At 38.2% G+C, this 25,321-nt stretch overlaps 1 protein-coding gene across 6 annotated transcripts in view; it reads left to right on the plus strand.

The window, feature by feature from the left end:
* Window positions 1-25,321, plus strand: part of LOC122718610 (nucleolar protein 4-like) — a 100,050-nt gene that overhangs the window by 59,961 nt on the left and 14,768 nt on the right. For 2 of the 6 annotated variants that reach the window (XM_043943804.1, XM_043943805.1), the window contains exons 2-3: window positions 2,286-2,340; window positions 11,994-12,227. In XM_043943804.1, the coding sequence (XP_043799739.1) occupies window positions 2,286-2,340; window positions 11,994-12,227 (289 nt within the window). Of the gene's footprint in view, window positions 1-2,285; window positions 2,341-8,787; window positions 8,908-10,168; window positions 10,301-11,993; window positions 12,228-25,321 lie in introns of those variants that run through there. The other 4 variants (XM_043943809.1, XM_043943806.1, XM_043943810.1 and 1 more) reach the window with 4 other exon arrangements.

Consider the following 25,321-nt stretch of genomic DNA (forward strand, 5'->3'; position numbering starts at 1 on the left):
AGGACGGTGTCCCGATCCTCTTCTTGGAACCGATGACAGAAACCGATGTCGCGATTTCTCAGGAAGCCTCGTACCGATGTAAAATCATCGGTCACTCTCAAAGGAGGCTATTCGTGTCAATGATCCTTTCCTCTCCTTTTTTCCCCTTTTCCCCCCCCCCCCCTTATTCTTCCGTTTTACGCTTTCCCCTCCACCTCTCTCTCAAGCAGCATTGTGCAATTCACGCGATACCAGGTAGGCGGAAAGATTTATCGCGCGCCGGTATCCGGTATATGGGTTAATGGATTCACCTTTTATTCGCGATCCCGACCATCAATTCGCCCATGCGATTTTCTACGCCCTGTTATGGTTAATATATATATATATATATATATATATATATATCGTGCATAGTCTTAGTACATATCTGGACCGTGGGAGATTAACGAAAATAGCGAAATGGCAAGAAGAGGATTTTGAAAAGGGGAGTGGGAAGATGGTTTTCACTTTTATACCCCTTCAGATTCGGGGATGTGACACTCTCGGCTCACATCATCGGCGCGCACACTTTTTGCACGGCCTCCACAGCAACACCGGCGCGGACAAAATTGCGGCCTGTATCAATTGGCCGTGCTCTCCGCGCGACGCGTACACCGGTCGACCTTCTGCAGTTGCAACACGAGACCTGACACAGATAGGAGAAGTCCCTATCCCGGCCAGGCCTGTGCGCGCCTTGCGAAACCGCCGAGCTCTCGCCTCGTTTCGTTCGCCTGGGTGACGAGGAAAGGACCGATCGTGTCGGCGATCGATTCGATGTGATCAAGGTGGAAAATTTTAAAGAGAATTTTAAAATCTAGTTTTCACTAGAGTAACATTATCGGTCGGATGAAGCTGTGTATATTATATGAAATTATATATTATATATAGTGGAGGGAAGGAAGAACAGATCTTCGATTCGAATAGATCGTTCTTTAAATATCATCATCATCGTCATCCACGCGGATTATCCACGGGCTTATAATCGTATAACGGTCGTTACTCGCGTTCAATATACAGTCGAAGAGCTGCACATCTCCCTTCCTGTCTCCAAGCACACACCACGAGCGTGTTCTTTAAATACACACCCGTCCACTGTGTACATTACTTGAAATAATCGTTTGTCAATATGCGTAGATCATTCCTTAAATACCATAGACAACACTTATCCTCGCCGTGATATCACAAGTATCCACCAGCCAAGTACCATTATTGTTTAACCAACAACGTTATATATATATATATATATATATATATATATATGGTCGCTTTATATCTTCTTTTCGAACACGTTTACCCTCGAATCAGCCAAATCGTATTATTTATCCGCGGACAATTTTTCTTTCCCTCCCCCTCCAAGAGCGGCGTATCGATCCTCGAGATTCTCGACGTGCCTCGATCTCCCACGGCACGTCGCCGAGCCGAGGCGTAAGTAATTTGCGTTCGGACGAACCGCAAGCCGCCGCCGCCAGCTCTCGATCCGGGACAATAAAGTCCACGGCCGTTCCGTGGGTGTACGGAAAGTACGGCTGTGTCGGTGAGTTTCGAGCGTGGCGCAATCGCGGACGAAGACAATCGCGATTCCGTGAAACGCGAGAGGCTCGCCTTCTCCGATAGATTCTCGGACTTTTCGATCCCTCGAATTTTTAACACTTTTCGGTTCTCTTCCTGGCAATCTATTCCGTATTTTTTTTGAGTGTTGTTTTTTTTGAATTTACGGGAAATTTAAATTTATTTCTTCGACGTTTGAGAGGAAAAATATTGTTGATATTATCGAGGTTGATAATTTAAGTAAGAGATATATCGTTCAAGTAGTGGTGGTTCTTGAATCGGCCGCCAGATGCCTCACAAACTGTTACTTTCTCGCTTCTACGTTTTCGAAAAACGAAAGAAAGTAAATAAAAATAAATGAATAGATAAATTTGGAAAACTGTTTCTCTTCGCTCGTCGAATTCGCTATTTTATTTTCGCTGCTACTAGTACCGTGAGTGGTAAAAAAAACTCGAGTGCAATAAATAATTATAAAATTTTTTTTCACGAAGCGGAGGTACGTTAAAATAGTGAATACCGCTTTATATTTCCTCGCCGCGTCCTCTCTTATTAAGAATTACGGTGACGGCGGTGGTGGTGGTGGTGGTGCGAAAAGCACGTGGGGGCCGTTTGTGGGGAAAAAAGTTGAAAAGCTCTTTTGCACCTCTCGCGCGAGAAAATCGTTCGACAAGTGGCGGTGGTTGCACTGGCGCTAACGACGCGTTTGCATCTTGTTGCAGGAAAACATCTCGACCCCGGAGCCAGCCGACATATCCGAGGAGGATCACTACTCGAGTAAGCAAAACCTTTCATTACTCGTACACGCACACATACACATACATATACATACACACACTCGTGGACCTTGTTGTTCTTCCATTCGTGTCGGAGGCGATCGCGGCCCGCGACGTTTTTTCATGTCACGCTCTTACTTATGTACGCGCACCGCGTTACGTAGAAAAATTGATTTGACGGTGACGCGTAGAGACTTTTTGCCAGAGAATTCTCCGCTCTAATTAATCGATTGCAATGATTTTTTTTAAATTCCGTTCTTTCACATCGAAATATATGTAAAATTGTTCGATATTTCCCATGCGAGTCTCAGATATTTTTGGTGCAACGTGAAACGTTAATGATCTAGTGATTTTTCTTGGTGACCCCTAGATATTCAGAAGCTAATTTCGAAGAGGAATTGAATTACGATTTTTTTTTGATATTTCGAGGATTGTAGATTTTGAAATGTATATTGGAAAGTTTCTAAAAATATTAATAATTGCGATCGGAATGAAAAAATTTCGCGGGGATTTTATTAAATTTCCGAATGTATATATTTCGTAATATTAGAATAGATATCGATGCATGTATTTAATATCATCGTACAAAAATCCTTATTCCATATTTTATCTCCTTCTCACACGTCATTTTAAATAATAAGAGGAAATATATATATATATGTACAAATAAATCCATTGTAAATAATATACACACGTTTAATTTTAACAACTTTAGTTTACCATAGAAAATTGTTCAATGCAAAAACCGGACAAGCATAAATTCCTACCTTATACCCAAACTTTTATTCATCCCTCTTATCCCACGTATCCTCGTATCTTTCCACTTTAAAAGATACTCCTTAAGAGAAACCCAAGTGCAATATCGCTGCATTTTTAAAAAAAGAATCACGCCTCTCAAACTCTCGAATTGTCATTTCGAAGGGACGACACGAGAGACGAGGGTCTAGTCACCCCTCTCATCCCCATGAAAAATCCGCACGAAACCAGCCACAAATTAAAATCATTCTCAACAAAGATCGACGAACTCTAGCCAGAGAGACGGCGAATCGTTCAATTTGACGTTCGTTGTCCCCTTGCACGGGGTCAGGTCGGCGTCCATTTCGAGAATCTGACCCAAATCGTACACGATGGTGGCGTCGCGTTTCTGCATTATTGAACAGGCTGAATGATTTAGACGTCACGCCGTTCCCCGTCACCCGCCAACTTTATCCGGCTGCTAATAAATCTCTCCTTCTCCTCCCTCCCTCTCTCTCTCTCTCTCTCTCTCCTCTCCCCTCTCCTCTCTCTCTCTCTCTTTCTCTCTCTCTCTCTCCCGGTGCTTTCGTTCTGCCGCGACACGAGTACCCTTCTACGTGTCACTGCTAATTCTCCCGCTCGAACGAATCGACGCTGGAACTGGAGGGAAATCTCGAGTGCGGCGAGATACTCAGCCGATCATGGCTTCGTGATACGATCATGGGGGTGGAGAGATATCGATCCTCATGGTCGCTTCGACTCACCCATGTGACTCACTTTGTCTAGGTCTTCTCCACTTCTTTTTTTGTTTCTCGTTTTTATTTTTGTTTTTTTTTTTTTTTTCACGAGATGGTGCAAGGCGAGGTGATGCAATTCGCGCGGAAAATTGTAAGTAGGGAATTATATTGGGAATTCGTTCAAACGTTTCCATTTGTTTATTTATTTATTTTTTTAATTTTTCACGGTGTTTGTTCACTTCTAACTCTTACTTTTTACATCGATGATGGTGTATTAGACTCGTATGTAATTTTAAGTAAGTAGGAAATTGTGAACGGAGGATGATTATTAATTGATTTATTTCGTGCAAGTTTAATCTTTGATATGAAGGAAGTAATAACATCGAGTCTTATGTAATATTCTTTAAAAAAAAAAAATTTGATTAATTTATCTCCTTCCTCTCTCCTGTGCCAAAAGCGTTCAAATTTCACAAATTTATTCCTCTCGCGAAAAGTAACTAGCACGAATTCTTACGTATCGGCTAAAAAAAGGAGAGAGAGAGAGAGAGAGAGAGAGAGAGAGAGAGAGAGAGAGAGAGAGAGAGAGAGAGAGAGAGAGAGAAAGAAAAAAGGAAAAATTCAAATATCGAATGTAACCAGACTCGTTAATGCAAAAGCAAAGAGACTTTTCTGACGCGTAATATTCTCGAGGGTTTAGCACCTGAGGTTGGCCGAAGTGTCAGTTTCATACAATCTGGGTAAACGATATCTCTAGGCAGTGTGTGAAACGCGGTTTTAGGTGAAAGAAGGCGTGGCCACCTTTATATATACATACACACACATACACGCATACATACGTATATATATATGTGTATATATATATACATCACGCAGGGTGAAGCTTTAAAATCTTCCAATCATTGTTGGTGAAAAACTTGTGTCACGAGTAGTCACACAGAGGGGAAGAGGGAGGTCCGGTGTATCGAGTGGTGTATAATCGAAGATACGCTTCTAATGGAACCAGATTTCTTTTTAACGTTCGCCCAGGAAGGAAACGTTTCCCCCTGATGTGCGCGAGAGAGGAAATTTTAATCCGTCCTAAAAAGGATACGCGACAAGAACGTATGCCCAAGAATCACGTATGTAAATCTATACGTATATGGATGGGTATCTTTGAAGTTCCTCCATTAATTCAAGCAATCTTTTTTTTTTCTTCGTTTTTTTTTTTTTTTTTTTTTTCTCAACGGTGTTCCTCAAAGGTTTGCATGAATATACAAGATACGGCAATAACGATGGTTCAATCTTGCATCGACTCTCTCTCGTCCCTTTTCCCTGCTAAAAAAAAAAAAAAAAAAAAAAAGCTAAGTCTAAACTCTCTGGAATAATCTTTCTCCTCTTCTTTTATTTCTTTTTTTTTTTTTTTTTTTTTTCTTTGGCACCGAGTTTCATTTCCTAGGAGGTCGAGATTGGGCGGTTTAAAGTTAGGGTGGGGATGAATTTTAAAAAATTAAAAAATCGAGGAAACGATATGATAGTCGAAATTCGGATGGCCACGATTTGAATTCATTTCATAACGAAATGAAATTTGGCAGACTATAATATCACTCGTTGCAACGTGGTAAAAAAAAAAAAGACAATATATTTCATTTGTAACAAAAAAAAAAAAAAAGAAAAAAAAAGAAAGAAATTTGATCGACCCATCCTGTACTCTGTGTTTCGAAGAGGGGTTAATTTGAAGAGAAAGGACATTTCACGTGCACCGATTTATTATTATATGCCTAACCCTTTCAGGTATAGATTGTTTTTTATGCCACGCATCAATATCGACAGATTATTTAAAGGGGTTGGGGTTGTTCGTAGCTTGAACACGCTTTTACTCTATTTATATAGACATAATGAAAAAAAAAAANAAAAAAAAATAATAAAATAAAATAAAAGTAATTGTTTCATGGTTTAAATAATAAATGTACATCGCCGTTTTACCGATGTTACATTTAACAATATAGCGTGTACGATTTCGAAGTTTCTTTTTTTTTTTCCGCGAATATCGATAGAATAATAAAATAGAAAACACACCGTTCACGTGGAGAAAGACTGAAGAGATACTTAAGTGCACGTGTACTCGAACAGTTCAAAATCGATTCACTCTAAAACGAAGCCTTATGCCTTATTCGCGGATGTACACTGTCACTACGAGTTTCATTGCATCTCTAATGAAGAACTCGTGATGGATTTTTTTATTTATTTATTTATTTTTTCAATGGAAAAATAAATGGAAATTGAAATCTTTAAAATATAAAAACTTGTAGAGTTTAGGCTTTATTAATTATTGAGATTATAAAAATAAAGATAAGAAGCTGATCAGATAGAACAACTAGTGACATCTAGATAAGAAGAGTGTATTATTTTTGGAACGATATTAATTGCAATATTCTTGTTGCAAGATAAACATGATATATCCATAATTGTCCAAAATTCAAACATATACTTTATTATCACTAATAAACTATACAAGCAAAAAAAAAAAATTCTTAAATATCTCTTAAACTTATAATAAATTTCTTGAAAAATTTATTAATATCGAATATCTCAATTATTAATTTCTTCTAAAAATTTTCTAAAAATCTCCTGTTAATTACATTATTACATAACTAAATTTTACATAATGAAATTTATTATTCACTAGATATCTATCTCGCCAAAAAAATTAAATACCTAACGACACGAACGATCAATCTTCCACGAATATATTAAAATAAATAAAAAAAAAAAAAAAAAAAAATCAACGTAAAAGCGAGCCGATTCGTACTCGTCACGAGTGTGCAACGTATTTATTAGCATGTACCGACACTTCAACCTCGTAATCTCGTTACCGCGGCCTCTTACATAAAAGAAATGCACTGGCGCGCGATGACGTTGCTTCGCGGTTCCAAGAAACGACCGATTAATCAGACGTGGATCTTCGCACCCATGCTGTCCTCTTTCGATGATCTCAAAGCATTTCGATCGGATGAAATTGTTCGTTAACGATCCTGTAAGAGTTATAATATTCCACGCGATATTACACGACGATACGATAAAAACATCTAACCTAACCTATCCAAGCGTTGCATTTTTCTTGCTTCTGGATTTTATTTTCACGAAATTTCTCGAATTTGACGAATTTTTCGCGAAATTTCGAAGTTCTTGATATTTAAGAATTGGAAATTTTTGTTATTTTTTTTTATCCCTTTGCGTGAAAACTTAAAACTCTCGAAATTCATAATTTAATTTAATCTAACCTAATCAAGCGTTTCTCTTGTTTTCACGTTTGATTGAATCTAGAAATGGGTTGAGTTTTAAAAGTGAATAGAAAATATAAAAACAGATGGATAATATACGATAAACAACAATGTTCTAATAATGATAGGTGGAATTGATAAAATCAAAGCAAAAGTATGGCTTCCTTTTTGAAATTATTCCGATGAACAAACGCTTTTTACATCGAATATTTTAGGTTATTTTCTTCTCGAAAATAAATTGTGTCTTGTATACCGAGGTTCGAAATTTGCGCTTCAGGGATCTCTTCAGGCCTCGTTAACCACATCCAAACTTTACTTTGGTGTTCTAAGTTTGCAACGTTAACTGACGTGCATGACGACTAAAAAGATGATCAAATTCCAAGACAATGTTAGGATAGTACGTGAACTTAGTGACTTTGTGTTAATAAAAGCTCAGAATGATATTTATTGACAGTGACGGAGTGTCTAAAACGAGTAACCGTGAATTTTGATGCTTTTTCGATTATTTTTGGAACAAAGTTTATCAGAAATTACAGAGAATCGAATAATAATTGTATAATAATCGTATAATAATTGAGTATATCATTATTTGAATAATGTATATTAATAATTTAAATGATATAAAAAAAGAATTTTTTATCATTGTTAATCGATTTTAAAAAATTAAAAAAATTCATGGTATTCTATTAATCAATGGGATTTAAAAATTCTATTGCACGGTAATCGTGATACAGAAAAAATTATGGATTTCATTAATAATTAAATTAAATAATATAATAATATAATGAAACGTTACGAGTTTCCACACTTTGAATAGAGCCTTGTTGATTACTTGATTTAGCATACAGTTTTATTTGAAACATTTCATCGTGCATAATTGTATTCAATTTCGTTTTTACACACAATGATTTTCTTTAATAAAAAGAACAGGAAACACGATGGATTCGTAGATCGGATTAATTGTATTTATAATTTCATTATAGGTTAATTAAACGTAATTGCGTTTGAGATATTTGTATGGTTACAATTTTATAATTATGATATGTATTTAATATACGAAATACGAATCCCTCATTTTATGAATTTTATAAGACTCATATTCAAATTTAATTGATAAAAATAAAAAAGCATTAACATTTAAATATTTTTAATTTGTATATTTAGTTGCACTAACAAGAAAATATCAGTAAACGATACACGTCAATTTTGTACACGACAATCAAACCTAACCTAAATCACTCCTCTTATTTCTTCTATTTAAAATCTTTTAAATTTAGTAAGAAAATAGTTTAAATAAAAGCTATATTTCTAAAGAATTATAAATCTATGGAAAGAATGAATAAATAATACGACAGAATTCTCAAATAACCTAAAATTCTCGAAACTTGCAACGATATGAAATTTTATTGTTACTCACCAATCTCTGATGTTTTCTTATTTCATAATACAATTATTTTGCATTTTAACTCGATTAATAATCCCTCACTGATAAATTATTCGTTCACTTAACTACAAATAGAATTTTTTTACTTGTTTCACGTGTCACTATATACTACGCAATACCGTTTTAACGAGTAACACTGATCGTCCAAATCTCGATACGCGTACCTATCGATTGTTACCCGAGTTCGACTATCGAAGCGAAGTAACTAATTTCACGGTTGACTCGACGTAGTCTCGCCAAAAAATTCCTTCAACGAGAAATTCTCGATGGAACTTGTTGCGAATAAACTCATCTTCGGATACGAGAGAAATCTTTATCCACGCGAGACGGTGAAAGATCGATAATCGAGCGCGTGTATGATCGAGATACAGCTCGTATTCATCGGCCATGAGGTTTTAATTGACACTCGACTGTCGCGTTTCTTCGTCACATTTCATCGCATTTTCATTTTTATTCGTAGTGTTTTATTTTTATTCGTTTATTCTTTTTTTGTTTTTAATTTTTGTTGATTGAAGAATAAGAGAAATGAGTGTGGAAATTTCATAAGAATTGTGTTTGGTGTTTTTTTAATTCTTTGATACAAGGATGAATAAGGTTAGAATTATTAAAAAATATTTGTACATATTCTAATTTTATGATTAAGTGTTTTTTTTTATTACATTTTATTCTCATAGTTTTAAAATTTTGTCATTATATATGAAGATACTAGTAAATGATATGAAATTAAAATATATACATTACATTTTAAATAATAAAATGAGATGAATGAAATGTATGAAATTTTGTGAGACACACTGAGTGTATGACGTATGTCAGAACACACTATTATTTAAAAATATTAAAAATTCTATTTTCAATAAGACTTTAGCATTTGATATAAATTTACTTTTATTTTTTGATAAATATATATTATAACCTCTTAAAATCATTCATCTTTTTTTCGATCATACACTAATTTTTCTAAAATATTAAATTTCCTCTGTTATCACATCATATCATACTAAATACGTATCTAATCATATTAAAACTTTTTTTTAGAAAAATTAATACCAATATTTAAGGTTAAATTTTTTTCTCTTTTAAATTTAATATTATTTTCTCTACAATCAAATTTCCCTACAAACTTTTACCACGGGTAATCGACTATTTTACGCGTCACGAAATCCGAATTCCAAAACTACAATTCCTCTCGAAAATCCGATCGAAAATAGTGGAACACACGCACGCACGCACGCAAAAAAAAAAAAAAGAAAAACAAAAGAGAAAAGAAAAAATAAAAGTCACGCGTGAAATTGCTCGGAATCATACGCATTGTTCTGAGAGCAAAAATATTCCACGAAACGCCTTCGCTGTTCGTCCAAACACAACACGGTCGTTCTTTGTTCGCGACTGAAAACGAACTCTCGCGCGTTTGTACGTGTACGTACGTACGTCCGTGTATACAAACGCGCGTGTACCTGTTGGATGTCGATCGAATGAAAATCCTGAAAACGCGGCACAGTACGTGCGCGATCGGTGACGAAACTGTTAACGTGGCTTGATTTTCGCGCGAATGAGCTCGAGAATTCGTCGTATGCCGGAGAATTTCGATGGTTAGGACCTGTTGCGCACGTTGAAACACGTTCGATGGGGAAACACGGGGTGGGGTGTGCACCGTCGATCGACCGAGAAACGAATCGACCTAGACGCCGCCAAGGAATTCTCGAGTGAGAAAGACTTTGTTAAATACTTAACACGTTCCGCTGCTAATAGGATTTTCATTACCTGCGATGCTGTGTATACTGGGTGAGCCATGAAAGCGGGATACACGTTTTCTATATTTTCGACTGGTGTAAGAATATTTTTTTGGAAATATGGTATCATAGAATCTTCATTTCGATGATTGTTAAACATTTCTTTCCCCCCCCCCCCTATGCATGATATAATTGTCGGTTAATTTTAATTTTCGAAATATTTGCAATAAACGATCGTTATTAATCAAAATCCATAAAGGTGTAAGGTTTTATCTGATCGTTCTATTATAACGAATATTTTTTTATTCTACATTATCTCTTAGACGTTCTTTTTTTATTATGGTGGAAATAAAATTTAAATCATTCGTAAGTAATAAATAAATAAATAAATTGCGCTAAAGATAAAGAGTAATAAAATATTGCTCTGTGATTATAGAACAAATTATATTTTTAAGAAGAATTACATTGCTCGCGTAATCGTTGATAACCATTATCAAGAGCGCGCAAAATGAACGAGTTATCGATTACGGAATCATTAGTTGTTTTCGTTGAAAATAATTCATTGAGGAATTTTTTTCTTATTGTTAACTTTTAATAATCTGCTTTCCATTCAATTTATTAGAATCTCGAACGAATGAAACGAATATCTTAATCAGTTTCCGACTGAGATTTGCAACTTGTTATATTATAAAAGTAATAAATAATGAATTAAAGATTAAGTAGTGGAGATTACTAATAATTTCCATCAATTTGTAACATTCTGTAATAATAGCTTGTACTTGTATTTTAAATATTGTATCTCTATTTGTTAAAGAATAGTAGTAAAAAGTATCTCAATTTAAAATTCATATTTTTCTAAACGTTTTCTATGCCACTTTATTGCTAATCATTCATTATAATAAAAAAAAAATTTATTCATAGTGTCATGTATCATGAAATTTGTTTTCAATCTCTTGAAAATCATTCATTCATCTAATCCAAGCACAAAGATATTTTCAGATATCACAAATATTCTCACAAACATTCCTTCACAAAATAACAAAGAGAAATTATATTTCCCAATAAGTATCTTCATATAGCATAATTAATAAATAATCCTTACAAAATATCAAATGCAATTCATGAATGATTTCATCAAAACAGTTTCGTCATGCATCACGACAATTTCTAAATCTACAAGGTGTTCGGCTTCAAGTGTACAAAAATTTAAAGAGTGATACTTTAATAAATAATAAAATAAGACGAAAATCAAGAATAAAAAAAAAAATTGCATTTCAGGCTTTGTATTTGAATTATCTTGAACGCTAAAGAAACAAGATCAAAAATGAAATTCTTTTATTCTTAATTTTTGCTTGAACAATCACCCTCTAAATTTTGAAACATCTGTATACTGTCTTCTTCTTTTTTTCTTCTTTTTTTTTTTTTCACAATATCCTATCTAGCATTTTTGTTTCTTTCACAACTTAGATTGAAATATTTCAGGTCCCTCGTGTTTTGTAATATAAAATTCNAAAAAAAAAAAAAAAAAAAAAAAAAGAAATTCACTTTAGAGTTAGAAATACTGGATAGGATATTTCAGTTAAGGAAGATAGCACAGTTGAACACGTTACGTAAACGTATTCTGCATATGTGCTTGCAAGTGTTTAACACCAGACTGGTCGTAAAGAGACTCACCCCCCACCATCGGCACCAACCACCGTGTTAATCATCACCCTGAGACCAATTGGCACTTTTAATTTCGGCAGGCGCGCTCATGAAAGACGCGGATAAGCTGAAGCTGATGCTGCTCGCGTGGAATTATAATCTTCAACAGCAGGCTCAGGCTCAGGCCCAGGCCCAGGCACAGGCCCAGGCCGCCAACGCGGCCCTCTCGCCAAATAACTCCTCGACAACCACGGCCACCACCGTTGGCACACCTGTAACCAGCCAATCAGCCATATCCACGGCAAACAACACCATTAACAACTCCACACTTACAGGTAAACACCTTATTTCATCGACCGTGAACGAACGTGAGCTTCCAATCCTTTTTTCCAAGTTTTTTTTTTCTCTCTCTCTCTCTATATATATAAAAGAAAAAGGGGGAAAAAATTTTCTTGGAAGAGAGAGCGCAAGATTTTTTTGTTTTTCTATTTGTTTGGGGGGAAAAAAGAAAAAGAGAAAGATCGGTCGCTTCAACGTTGGGTTGGACAGATTCCAAGTTTTTGGGATTATGAAAGTCGATCAGTTTTTTTTATCGCTTCTCTTTGTCGGGATGAGGAAGTAAAGAGACGACTTTTGATTATATATTTTGTCGCTTATTAGCATGAATGGAGGAAGTTGGTTTTTTTTTCGTTGGTATAATATTGTTGCGGTATTATTATTGTTGTTACATGTACTTGTTCCTTCCTTTTTTACATGCATATATATATATATATAATTTCGAATGATTAATTAATTAATCGACTCGAATTAATGCAAAAATCTAAAAATTCGATTCGATTTACGAGGAGGATAAAATAAATATCGCGGAATATGCGTCGCTATCGCGAGTTATCCGAAAGATAAGGATCAGAAGAAAAATACGGTTTAATTCCAGTTCGATGACGGAATCCTGATCTGAAAAGGATCCCGCTAGGAGGCCGCGCGGAGACTTCAATGCTCGAGTTTCGCGTCCTTCTGCGGCGGCCGGTGAATTGCAGGTTTCGCGGGGCCAAGGTGTACCGGGTATTTAGCTCGCGCGAGTTTTGTCGTGGTTTACGTGACTAATGGATTGTCGTTTCGTGACGTGCCGCGCAGGAAATCCAGAGTGGTAAAGAGCCTTCTTTGGCCCGTGAAATCGACCGCTTTCGAACGCCGCTTCTCTCCTTTAATCGAACGTGATTAAACGCCTCTAATTAATCGCTTCATTCGTCATCCCGCCTACTCTCGCCTACTCTCTTTGTGTGCGGAGAAATTTGATTTTTTTTTTTTTTTTCTTGCTTATCTCGTTCTTCGAATTCATACGCGAAACGAAACGTTTCGTAATTATTCCATTTTGAACGTTTCGTGAAATTAAATGGTAGTGATTTTTTTTTTTTTTTTTTTTAAGGATGTAGAAATACAGGAATTGAGTTTTGAGTAGAAGATTCGTAGGAGATGCATTAACATTAAGACGAAATTGGCTTGATTGATTAGACTCCATATCGTTGGAAATGATAGTCAGTACTTCGCCTTGCGCAATGATCTCTTAGCTAGTAATAAATTGACAAGTTATTAAGCTTCTATCTTATTAGTTTTAACACTGTAACAATTTTCTGACAAATATTTATGATTTATGATTCTCTTATAAAGCATTATTCGTTTCGTTATAAAAATCGAGAATGGCAAAATTAATTAGCAAGGATGACATTAATCCTGACGATCCCCATAACTCGATTCCCCTCAAATTGAATATATTACGCAGCAAATTTTTCCTCGTAAAATTTTACTTTCACGTTAAATTTTTATTACATCCAGAATGTCAAGTTTAAAAGAAATTCTTCCATGGAAAGTCTAAAAAAAGAAAAAAGAAAAAATCGATTCTTATTCAATCAAATTTAAGAAATTACCTCCTCCAATCACCCCTCTCTCTCTCTCTCTCTCTCTAATTATTACCATTGCAACCTTTTTCCTTCTTGACGCGCATACGAAAGGATTATCGGCCAAGCATAAACATACAGAAACGAATATTTCTTTCGATTCGACGCGTATTCGGTTCGTAGAAACACGGCCCAGTGATTCGTAGTTCTCGCAAATCCCTATCCTCGTTCCACGAGAACAGGAACAAATCGCGGATATCCGGCAACTCAGGGATACTTGGAGATATAGATATAGTGTGAAAGAAAGAGAGAGAAAGAGAGAGAGAGAATGGCTCTCGATCAAGGCATGGCTCGAGGATTGAAATCGTTCATTCGGATATTTTTCGCGCTGGAAATGTGTCGTTTCATCGTACGATGGAATTGATCGATTAATATTGGAAATATGTTACGAAGATTCGCGAGATTAACCGGTTTCGATCGGTGTGATGTTTCATGCTGGATTATTTCGAGAATTCTCGACGCCTGGAAAATCGTGGCGAATTCGGATGAAAGAGATAATGTATCTATACGTGTATTTTTTTTTTATTTTTATTTTTTGAAATTGTTCGTCAAAATTAATTTCTTTCCCATTCTCCGTTATTTATGCGATTTTATAATAGATAGATTTATAATTATTTATTATTATTTTTTAATATCAGAAGAATTTGCAATTAAAATATTCCCTTCTACGTTATTTCATTCTCAAGCATAATAAAAACTATACTTTGGAGGACAGATTTGAACTAATTGTCAAATAATTATCAATCAATTATTTCTTCGTACTCCAATTTAATTTATCGGATAATACACACAGTACACAGCTTAACGAGGCAGTACGTTACTTTATCATTCTCAGATAGGATTAATTTTCATATAAAAGGTATAAAAATTCGTGTCTAACATGTTTTAACACGTGATAAATTTCAAAGGAAGAAAAAAGAAAAAATTACGATAATTTACGTTTATTACATATTATGGGACAAATTTCTATCCGACTATATGTGTGTTACACACCCAGCACGTGTATTTTCTTAAATGACGCCCGTTCGATGAATATCCAGTTATTTCAAGCACTCGGTTAGGTGAGCAACCATTCCTTATCTCCCATTCAAGGTGGCAAGTATTGATACAACCTGTGTACAAGCGTTAAAAACCCATTCGGATACTTTGCCGTGTACACACATAGTGATCTTATCACATCAAAACATCGGATACCCGGTTTTCTTCTTATACACCAAGAAGAATGGATCGATTCAGATACAGCTCTCCCCCTCTCCGTTTACTCTTTCCTACCTATGTCGAATTAGACATTGAACTCGAAATGCATACCCTTTCTCTTTTTCCATTTGCCGCAAATAGGCAATCGAAGTAAGCAGATCTGAATCAATGAATGCATTGAATCGAACGTCTAACGCCGGGATTAATATATAACGATCTCCTCCTCCTTTCTTTCCACGCTACATTATCCCCGTTTAGACGTATCATCCTTGGAATCAAGTGTATCTTCAATAATAACTCCATTTTTCTTAACATGTGCCGTGATTAATTTTGATCGAATCGATCGATTGTCAATCTCTTCACTCTTACCATAATACAATAAAACGCAAGAAATACACTTTAAAAATTATTATATTATTCCACTCGATGTTGCTAACAATCCTATCGAATAAAAATGAAAAGATTTTCCAAAATTCAAAAAAATTATACAACGACCAGTAGCCCTTCCTCTCCTCCTAACCCATAACGAAAGGCTTAAATCATCCTCCTCCTCCTCCTCCTCCTCCTCCTCCTCCTCGTCCCACACCGTACGTACACGGCGAAACACGAGAGAGAGAGAGAGAGAGAGAGAGAGAGAGAGAGAGAGAGAGAGAGAGAGAGAGCCTCCTTTTCCTTTCTCCTTTTTCGTCGACCACTCCCGGACCGGGTTCAGTTAGGCGAGGTTGCGGAAGGATAATTCACCGTTGCCCTCTCCCCTCCCCTCCCTCCCTCCCTCCCTCCCTCCCTCCCTCCCCCCCACAATCCAGCCCGCCGGCGGCCGTTTCGCGAAACTGGTTTCGAACCGGGTCCTCCGTGTTGTCTCGGACCAGGCCGTTGCGTAACGAACCAGCCCGACGAACACGCGATGGTACGCGGACAAAGCCGAAGGATCGTCTCCCCTCCCCACCACCACAGCTCGCGCCTCCTTCCCCCACCACCGGCCCGCCTCGTAACAAGCGGCGACGATGACCAGAGTGCGCGGATCGTGCGTTCCATGGGTAAAGGGACCCCGGCACTCGCAACCAACAACACTCCTGTCCCCGGACGCGCGTTTCGCAAATCGATTTCGCGATAAACACGCGCGGCGGCGGCGGACGCCGCTTTACGATCGCCGCGGAAAATTTGCCGGGGAAAATGGCCGACGATATTTTATACCGGTTTACCGGTGTTCCGCCCCACCACTCTTCTCTCTTTCTCTCTCTCTCTCTCTCTCTCTCTCTGTCCATCCTCTGTCGGTTCTGGCACGCCGGCGTTTTGCACCGGCCGCGCCACAGGTTTGGGACACGGGGGGTGTCGTGCGTTAATTGAAATGTTTATCGCGCTTCGGGGATTTGGAAATGGGGAGTGTTTTTGTTTTCGTTTGAGTATTATTGGAAATTTTTAAGGGGATACTAGTGGATTCTACTTTTGAGAAGAAGTTGCTTTTTTTGTTACAATAATGGACGTTGATAATCTTTAAATGGTACGTTTAAGAAAGGAAAGAATGAAAATTTAGGAATTAGCGTGGAAAAAGTTAATCAACGGTTTCTGTATGGGGGGAGGGGCGCCGGTATGAATAAAGCCATTAACGGTGGAGATAGAATTCGAAAACGGTAGCCGGGGAGATAAATCATTTTTTGTATCCCAATAAAACATCTCTTGAGGAACGATATATCTTGCGGGTGAATTCTTTCCAAGAAAGCTTCTCCCTCTCGTCTTGACGTCGAAGGAACAACACGAGAGAAGACGGGGAATAAATCTTCGTCCCGTCATCGCGCGTACGGTTATCGCGATTTTTAATCAGTTAATATACTCCTTAGGATGCTCAAGTTGTTCCTTAACGGTAAAGAATCTTTCCACGGCGATGTTCGCCAAAGAGGACACGTACGCTGCATGGTTGATGGCTTGGTGTCGTGCCGATGGCCGATGCTGATTTTACATAACAAAAGTGATTTTCTCTTACGGCCACTCGGTTTCTTTGAAACCGACTAAACCGCTTCCACGTATCTTCGCTTAATTTTGTCGAAGCGGATCGATCCAATTTCCCCTCGCTCGATATTTTATTGAAACGATCTTTCTTTATTTCTATTTATTTTTACGCACTTTTTGTACCCTTAACGTTGAAAACGCATTGAAAAATTATCAATCGCGATAAAAGGATATTAAAGTTACAAGAAAAAGAAAATGGATTAACTCAAAAATCTCTTCTCAATGAAGATAATCGTTCGCGCTCCAAGGGATTTATTAATGTCTTTAGATGAATTCCCGCGAAACATCTCGAAGGAAAAGGGAGATCATTGATCATTAAAGAAAAGTTCGTTTTTCTTTTTTTTTTTCTTTATATTGGAAGGTGGAAAAATTCTCCTTATTTTAAGCTTTTATTAAATATCGTTGACCAATTGAGAAAGATTTGCTTCTTTCTCTTTTTTCTTACTTTATATCTTTGCAAGAAGTATGAATTCTCATTGTCAATGTTTCAGAAAAAAATCTCGTAAAAAAGAAAATCTTCATAAAAATCCCCCCGTTTCCTTTTTCCTTTCCCTCTTCTCCTTATTATATTTTTCATACTTTTATGGAAAGGTGAATTCTCTCCATTCATTAAGTATCATTGACCATTTAAAGAAGATTCGTTCCTTTCCTTTCTCCCTCTCTCTCCTTTTTTTTTATATTTTTCTACAGAGAAAGATGAATTCACACTCGAGTCGAAGTTTTCGTGAAATCTCGACCGAGGCCATTGAGGCCAGGTTTCATCCTTTTCCTTTATCTCTTATCTCCTCCCCTCCTTTCCTCTCTCTTTCATTTTTCTTTTCCTTTTTTTTTTTTTTTTTTTTACATTTTCGCAGGAAGATCCAAAAGATAGATGTATATAGGATAGCCACGAAGGTTGCGAAACGAAAGTACGTACACACCATTTTCCATCGCGATCTTTTCAACAAGAAGCGGCCGAAGCGTTTTATCGGGAAATCGATTTTGCGAAACCGTGCCTCGTAGGCGAACCTCGTGACAAAGGATAGTCGAAGCTGTTATGTAAATTGATTAATCGGCCAAAGAAATCTGTTCCTCCATCATCATCGTGTACATTGGTTTGTCTTCGCATGGAGATATTTTAAAAAATTGAGTTCTTTTTTTTTTTTCTTTTCGAGAAAGGTTTGCTCGTTTTACATACGACAAGTTATGTATACTTTTCTAGTTACATTTAATTATATTTCAAAAGTGAAAATATGAAATAAAAATTGATCTTGCAAGTTGTATAATAACAAGGAAACGTGTTTTATTATGTCGAAATTGAAGAGAAATCGAATTTCCGTCACTGGAGACTATAAAGGGTTAACGCGTCGAATGGTATAGGGGTCACTAGTGATCAGACTTACCGATGGAGCCGTGTATCTCGTAAGTAACTAAAAATATCGGAATTGATCGAAAAATTTATATATAATCGTGATCATTATTCAATATGTTTAACATTTTTGAGTGAAATATTAAATATAACGGAGAATACTTAAAATTCAATTTTTATAATATAATTTATATATTAAAGTAAACGAGATAGAAGATACATAATTAACAATTAATAATTACCTATTAGGAAATGCCTCGTATTTTTCTAAGTTTTCAATCGATAAAACCAGATTGCCTCGTTGTCATTCTAATTTCTATTTATACTACTTGCATCTATAGACAGTTTCTAATTACGTTTCTTATTGCGAAAAAAGAAAAAAAAAAGTTCATCTAATAATTTTCGCACTTAGCAGGATTTATTTTAATCTGTTGGTTGATTTAGAAACAAGTTTGGTACGAGAGGAATAGAATGAATTAAAGATGCGGAATAAATTTATTCATTGAAGGAGTCTTGTCTTTGAGAAGAGTGGTTTACGCGATCGATGGATATACGTCTTCGACGGGAACGCCATTCAACTTGACGTAGTAATAATATTCGTTGAAATGTTATCACCGTATTCCTGTTTTTTCAACGTTCAAACAAGTTAATTAAATAATGAGAGAGCGTGGACACGGCAAACAAATTCTTATAAATAAAAATTTCTCACCTTCTCTCTTCCCTCTCTCTCTCTCTCTCTCTCTCTGTCTCGTTTCAAACAACGTAATATTTATTCTTATCGATGATTTAAGAAAAAAAACACTCTGTCCTCCGAAAATCCTTAATCCAACATCTCTTTATTTCTTATTTTTCATTTTCGATAATGTTGAAATAATAAATCGCTTAGATTATTTCTCAAAATAATATTCAGATTTACGATTTATTTCAAGATTTACAATTTTCAAGAGATACAATTTCTTGAAAATACCTTCATTTAAAAAAAGAAAAAAAATAAAGTTCGCTCAACAATTTTCCATCCTTCGATCGAGTCACATTGTGATTAACATCTTTGTGAGAGATATTTTCGCGATCCACCTCTCCCTTCTCGCCTTCTCGCGAATTTTCATCTTTTCGAAGGTGAGTAGCTTGTTCGTGATTCGAAATCTCGAATCTTCGTTTCGCAGAAGCGCGCGGCCGACGACACCGATAAACAATCTTTCGCTTTAATGGCCGGTGACATTTACGAAAGCGACGGCGAAGAAACGCCTGTTGCGAGGTGGATCGTGCGATTTTCTCGTATGGTTATTAGCTCGGTTGCCACGGATACTTTCTTTCTCCTCTCGTGGCCGTGCCGTGTCGCCAGCCGATTTTCGGATAAGATAAGATCCTCCGAATCTTTTGCTCTCGCTGCGTATTCCGTATCGCTGCAATTTTTACGAGAGATTGCGCATAAAAATTTCTTTCACATTTACCATAAATATATGTATATATTTTTTAAATTGATGGATATTTTATTTTTTCGTAGAAATTAATGAAATTCTCCTTGTGAATTTTCTTATAAGAAAAATGTTTTTCCAAAAGAGCGATGTAGAAAATTTTCTGCATTATAACGTAACACTTATGGGTAATTTCAATCGGAATGAAACAGTTTGCCCGTGTAACAAGCCAATTCTCATTCTAGACACATTGAAATAAGATATGAAAATGATATTACCATTATGCACTACCAGAGAAAGTGTTGCCAGACTGTTTAGTATTCAGTACGGATTCGATTGACAATTTACAAGACAGTTCTAAACGACCATGCAACACGTGCATACTTATTCGTTGATCGTCGATGATTGATCTTTGAAAATTATCCGAGTTTTTTCAAATTTTAAATCAAACATAAATTTATTGATCTCAGAGAAAACGTATTTTTGTAATAATTAATTCGATGATACAAAGAAACATTCGTAAGTAATAAAATATCAATCCCTTCCCCCAAAGAATATTAAGATCCGTGATAACCCGCGTTTGTTGTTGAAAGTAATTTCATTTTTTCGAGCTTCGAAAATGAACAATCAAATTCGACAAATTCAATCTCGAGTAGAGTAACAATTTCTCGAGTTATTATTCAGTCAGCTTCGACTGGTCTTCTTCCAGAACGTGGCGCATCTTTAATGTCGAAATTATCGAAACCAGTTTTGTATTAACTGGCGTACCGTTAATACACCTTCTCCATAGACTTCGCGTAACTTTTCTCTTGCCTAAGAACAGCATTCTTACCTTCCCGATAATAAAAAACTAAAATACGCCGAAAAACACAACCACACATAGAATCGAAATTTTCCTTACAACAACAAACCATGAAACATGCCAACTCTCAAAACACGCGTTTGGAACGAAGTTGGCTTACGATAAACGTTCAACTAGCGACACTCGTGTGAAAAAACGGAATTACTTTCGGAACAACCAACTTTCCAAATATATACCCTAATTCGTGCAAACTCGATAATTCATCCTCGATTCGAGAAAATCGAAAAATCACGGGGGAAAGAGCCTACCCTCGCGACCCTCCCCACCCCACCCCACCCCACCCCACGTGAACGCGCGTGTATCTCTGGCCGCGAGCATACCCGTTAAAATCCACGACATCCTCTCCGATCCCATGCCCCCGGCGTGTTCCAACGCTATACCCAACTATTCCTGCCGTGTATCGTTCGGTGAACGAGATAAAACACACACACGCACACATACATACACGCTCTCCCCCCTCTCTCCCTCTGCCTCTGCCCCTGGTACATAGTTGGCGCGCTGGTATTCATAGGCGGAACGGTGGGGCCCGTGGGCGTGCGCCAGCTCGTCCGTGAATTTTGTTGCACAGGCCACGCATGTGGCTCGGTTTACGAGAGGAGGTAGAAAAAGAGGAAGTCGCCAGGGCCGGGTATTAGTTTCCTTTTGCGGGAGCAGAAGCGGTTGAAAGAACGAAAGATGGGTATGGGAGGGAGGGGTGGCGGCGAGTGATTTCAGGTTCAGCCGCTGTGCGAAACTCCTCTCCTCCCCGGGGTTGAGGAACGAACGGTGCCTGGTAGTAGTGGGATTGGGATTGGCAACCGGCTCTCTAGCGGAGGCTAGCCTACCCTCCTCCCCTCCCCTCCCTCCCTGGCTCCGGCTCAATTCTTTTGCAACGCCGGCTGGCATCCGCTCGGCCTCAGCCCAGGAACCCTACGGTAGTAGTACCGTAGCAGTACCCTGCCTTCTTCTTACGTGCGCTGCGCGCGTGCATGCGTGCGTGCGTACGTGTGACGCGTGCGTACACGAGAAGGACTCGAGTCGCGGACAGGTAGAGGTGGAACGGGGGTTTCACCGGCGAAGCGAGAGATTTGGAGGAGTGTGTTAATCTCTCTCGTGTGAATTCCACGATATTTTTTCCTTTCCTTTTCCTTTCTATTCTATCCCGATCTTAACAAACGCGAACTTCTAAATCTCGAGTCGACTTACCTGCAAGCCCCTTCTCAACCAAATTCTTCAACACGATTTTTTCCTTCAACAAGCCCGTTGAATATTTCTCCGAGTCGTTTGCGCGATCATCGGTGTACAGGAAATATGTCCGATACGGCGTATCGAGAGGCAAAGAGAAGGTTTGCGGAGCGCAACAATGGGATCCGAACGAAACCCAGAGAAGGAAACCTTCCCTGACCACGGACAAAGGGCGGGGAATAGGGAAGCCGTTCCGCTGGTCGCGTTCCCCGTGGCCACGAATTGTTCGCGCCGAGTGTGTGCAAGAAGAACTCCTCGAGGTGCAGCAACCTCGAGCCCGTTGGAGAGAGAGAAAGAGATAGACAGACAGACAGACAGAGAGAGAGAGAGAGAACGAGGCGAGTACGTACGCCTCCTCCTCTGTTCTCAGGGGTCCAGTTTCCTGGGTCGGTTAGTGCGTTCAGAATCTACCGGTTCTACCGGAATCTTCCTGGAAACGTGCGCTCCATCCTCGAATTAGAAATCGTACGTTCCTAATCTGATACGTGCCCGGGTTCCTCAAGGCTTCCTCCAATACGAGGCGCCAGAAAATGGCCGCCGATTTTCCCTGGCCCGCGATATTCTTCCGGAATAGATGGCGTGTCTGCCCCTTCCGAGTTGGAGGAGGTGGGGGGTGGGGGGGGCGGGACTCGCGGGGCCGGCATTGAAATAGCCGATTATTTAGCCATTAATCTTGTTGTTTTCGACGTTGGTGAGCGGCCAGGGCTCTCGTTGCCCCGGGGCCGACTGGTCTGACAACTTTGCCGGCACCGGCACCGGCACCGCCGCTCGTCTAGGTGTGTATAAGTTTTGCATTGTTGATGAATTTTTTTCCTCCTTTTTTTTTTTTTTTTTTTTTTTTTTGTTGGGGGAGAGGAGGGGGGGGGAAGGAGGGGAAGATAGGTTAGACTTCCTGTCTGGTGACTTTTGATGTTGTGCATGGGAAACGTCAAACAAACGTGCTTGTCGCCGATCAAAGATGTATGTGAGCGCGGTGTGAAGGAGCCTCTTTTGGGTTTATTAATAGTGTTAAGGTTGTTGGAATGGCGGGATTCGAGAGTGGTGGGTTTATTTTTTAAAAGGGAGCAAAATAGACGAGCTTTGAGGATAATTTTTCAGGTGTATTCGTGTACTTTTGCGAAGGAGGATAAATTAATAAATTTTCTCGAAATGTTTAACCGGTTTTTTCCCTTTTGATTTCGTTTATTACGATCATTATCTGACTCGCGTGATTATCTACATTTTATAAATATCAATCATAACTTCTTAATCCTTCGACTTTTATTCCCGGTTAATTCACCAGTTTTAAAAACTTGCCACGAGTCAACCATTCTATTTCTTCCAATTCGTTTATAACCAACTATATTTACACGTTGGATATCCTCTTTCCAACGTTCCTTTTTTACATTCCACCAGTCAGTTTGGTTCGTGTGGAGCCTCTCTCGGCTCTCTGTCCTCGACAACATCCTCGTGAAAGCACCTTCGTTCCCTCCTGGGACCCGTGTGCCTCTTTCTTGCACCCGATGGTAGGGATCTACTTAGACTTATTACGGGTTTGGGAAACAGGTCGGCCTTTTTTTCTCCTTTTCTTTTTTTTTTTTTTTTTCTCCGGCAAGAAAGAACAACGCGTCGAGAGAGACGACGCCTCGGGAGTCAAGGCTGTAGCGAAATAATGCGACTCGTTTTCGACCGTTTTCGCGCGGACTTCCCCCCTTGTTCATTATTGGAATGGGCACGAGTCGCGCAATTTATCTCCACGGAATAACACGGCGAGGACGAGCTCTCCGTTGTCGAGGCTCGGAACGAGTTACTAATGGGCATTACGGGGCCCGAACCTGCCTTTTCAGAACCGTTAATGTATCCTATTATTAACGTAACGTTTCTTGGACTCCTCGTTTCTGCCATCTTTGATCGATGAATTTTAACGCAATTTGTATTTAATATACAAACTTATGAAAGTAATGAGATTTAACGAAATAGCGTTATTTTATTTATAAATTAAATATTTTATTCCAATTAGATGGTTTCTTTTCTTTTTATTCTATATATAAAACACGAAATAAGAAGTCGAACATGTTTCTGGACATGTTTTCATCGGTTAAGTTTTATTCGTAAACGTTCGTGAATGTTCGGCAGCGCTCGGCCTCGAACCGTGTCACGTGACAGTTTCACGCTTCAGTGTCGAAGCGGCAGCATCCGTACAGTGTAGAAAATACGTATAGAACTGGAGAAACTTTAATTAGAAGCTTGACTGTGGCAATTTACAGTTGTTAAACCGTTGGTGATCCTGTTTCCGTTTATTTTGAAGAAGGAAAAAATAATAGAACGCTCTTCGCGATCTAGAAAATATATATATATATATATATCTGACTTTAAACGCGGAATTATGTGCTGTTAGCTCGAGGGAAAGATTGATGGGGCGTTCCTTGTTCAATTGAATTCCTACGTCGCGGAAGAAAAGGACGTTCCCCTTTCTTCCCACGGCTAAACACGGAGGAGATGGTTGCCGCGTGGTAAATAAACTGTGTGGTAACGGCGGGCATGTGGGTGGTATTTATAGCATAAATATAATAACGATGCCACGTTTGAATTGCGTGACGCCACTGATTAAGGACGAGATCGAAGGAACAGTAAACCTGGCACAGTGTGTATTACACGTACGCATGCTATCGAGGGAACAAGTTGTTGGCATTACAGTTATTCAACTTTACGATGGAGACGTGATAATTTGACGTATTATCGCGAGATCGAGCGAGAATATTATCCGAAACAAGGATTTATCCGTTTAAAGAGGGGAGTTTCGTTTCTTCCTACAACTTTTTCATTCGATTTCGAGAGAAAATTTAACAACTGATGATGATGCTACGTTTCGAAAATACTTCGATTTCTTGCTTAAAACTTTAAAAAGAAAAAATCGCTATTTTTAATTTAATCATTACAATATTTAATCAGGAATAAAAAAAAAAGAAAAAAAGAAAAAGAAATTCCTCTACATCAACAATCTATCGACGAACAATATACGCCCAATCGTGTTCTCGAGATCTTGATCTATCTATCCCGAGAAAAGATGGAATTGAGATCAGCTGGAATTCAGATGGAAAGATGCGAGTTCCGCGTAAAGCCGCGAGGTTATTTGAATTGTCTTCGTGGGGGCTGACTAGGCGCAACAAGTTGACAGACGTCGTTCTAGATGCGGCGATAAAAACTTCACGGTTTAATGCCGTGAGTTACACTTGCTCGTTCATGTAAATGCGGAATTGGACGGTTTCGTTTCAACGTCGCGTTCCCCGTGGATTGTCCCGATGGGGAAGATTGATGCCGTGGTTTCTGGCTTTCAGTTACCTCGGTCGGATGTTTTTGGACCAATTACACTTGTTTTCTTGCTTTCTGATCGCGATTGCCTTCGACCGAGAGCCAATTGGAATCGATCTTGTTCACGAGG

This window comes from Apis laboriosa, unplaced genomic scaffold (assembly GCF_014066325.1).
Source record: "Apis laboriosa isolate Shangri-la unplaced genomic scaffold, ASM1406632v1 scaffold64_cov150, whole genome shotgun sequence".
Classification (NCBI taxonomy): Eukaryota; Metazoa; Arthropoda; class Insecta; order Hymenoptera; family Apidae; genus Apis; species Apis laboriosa.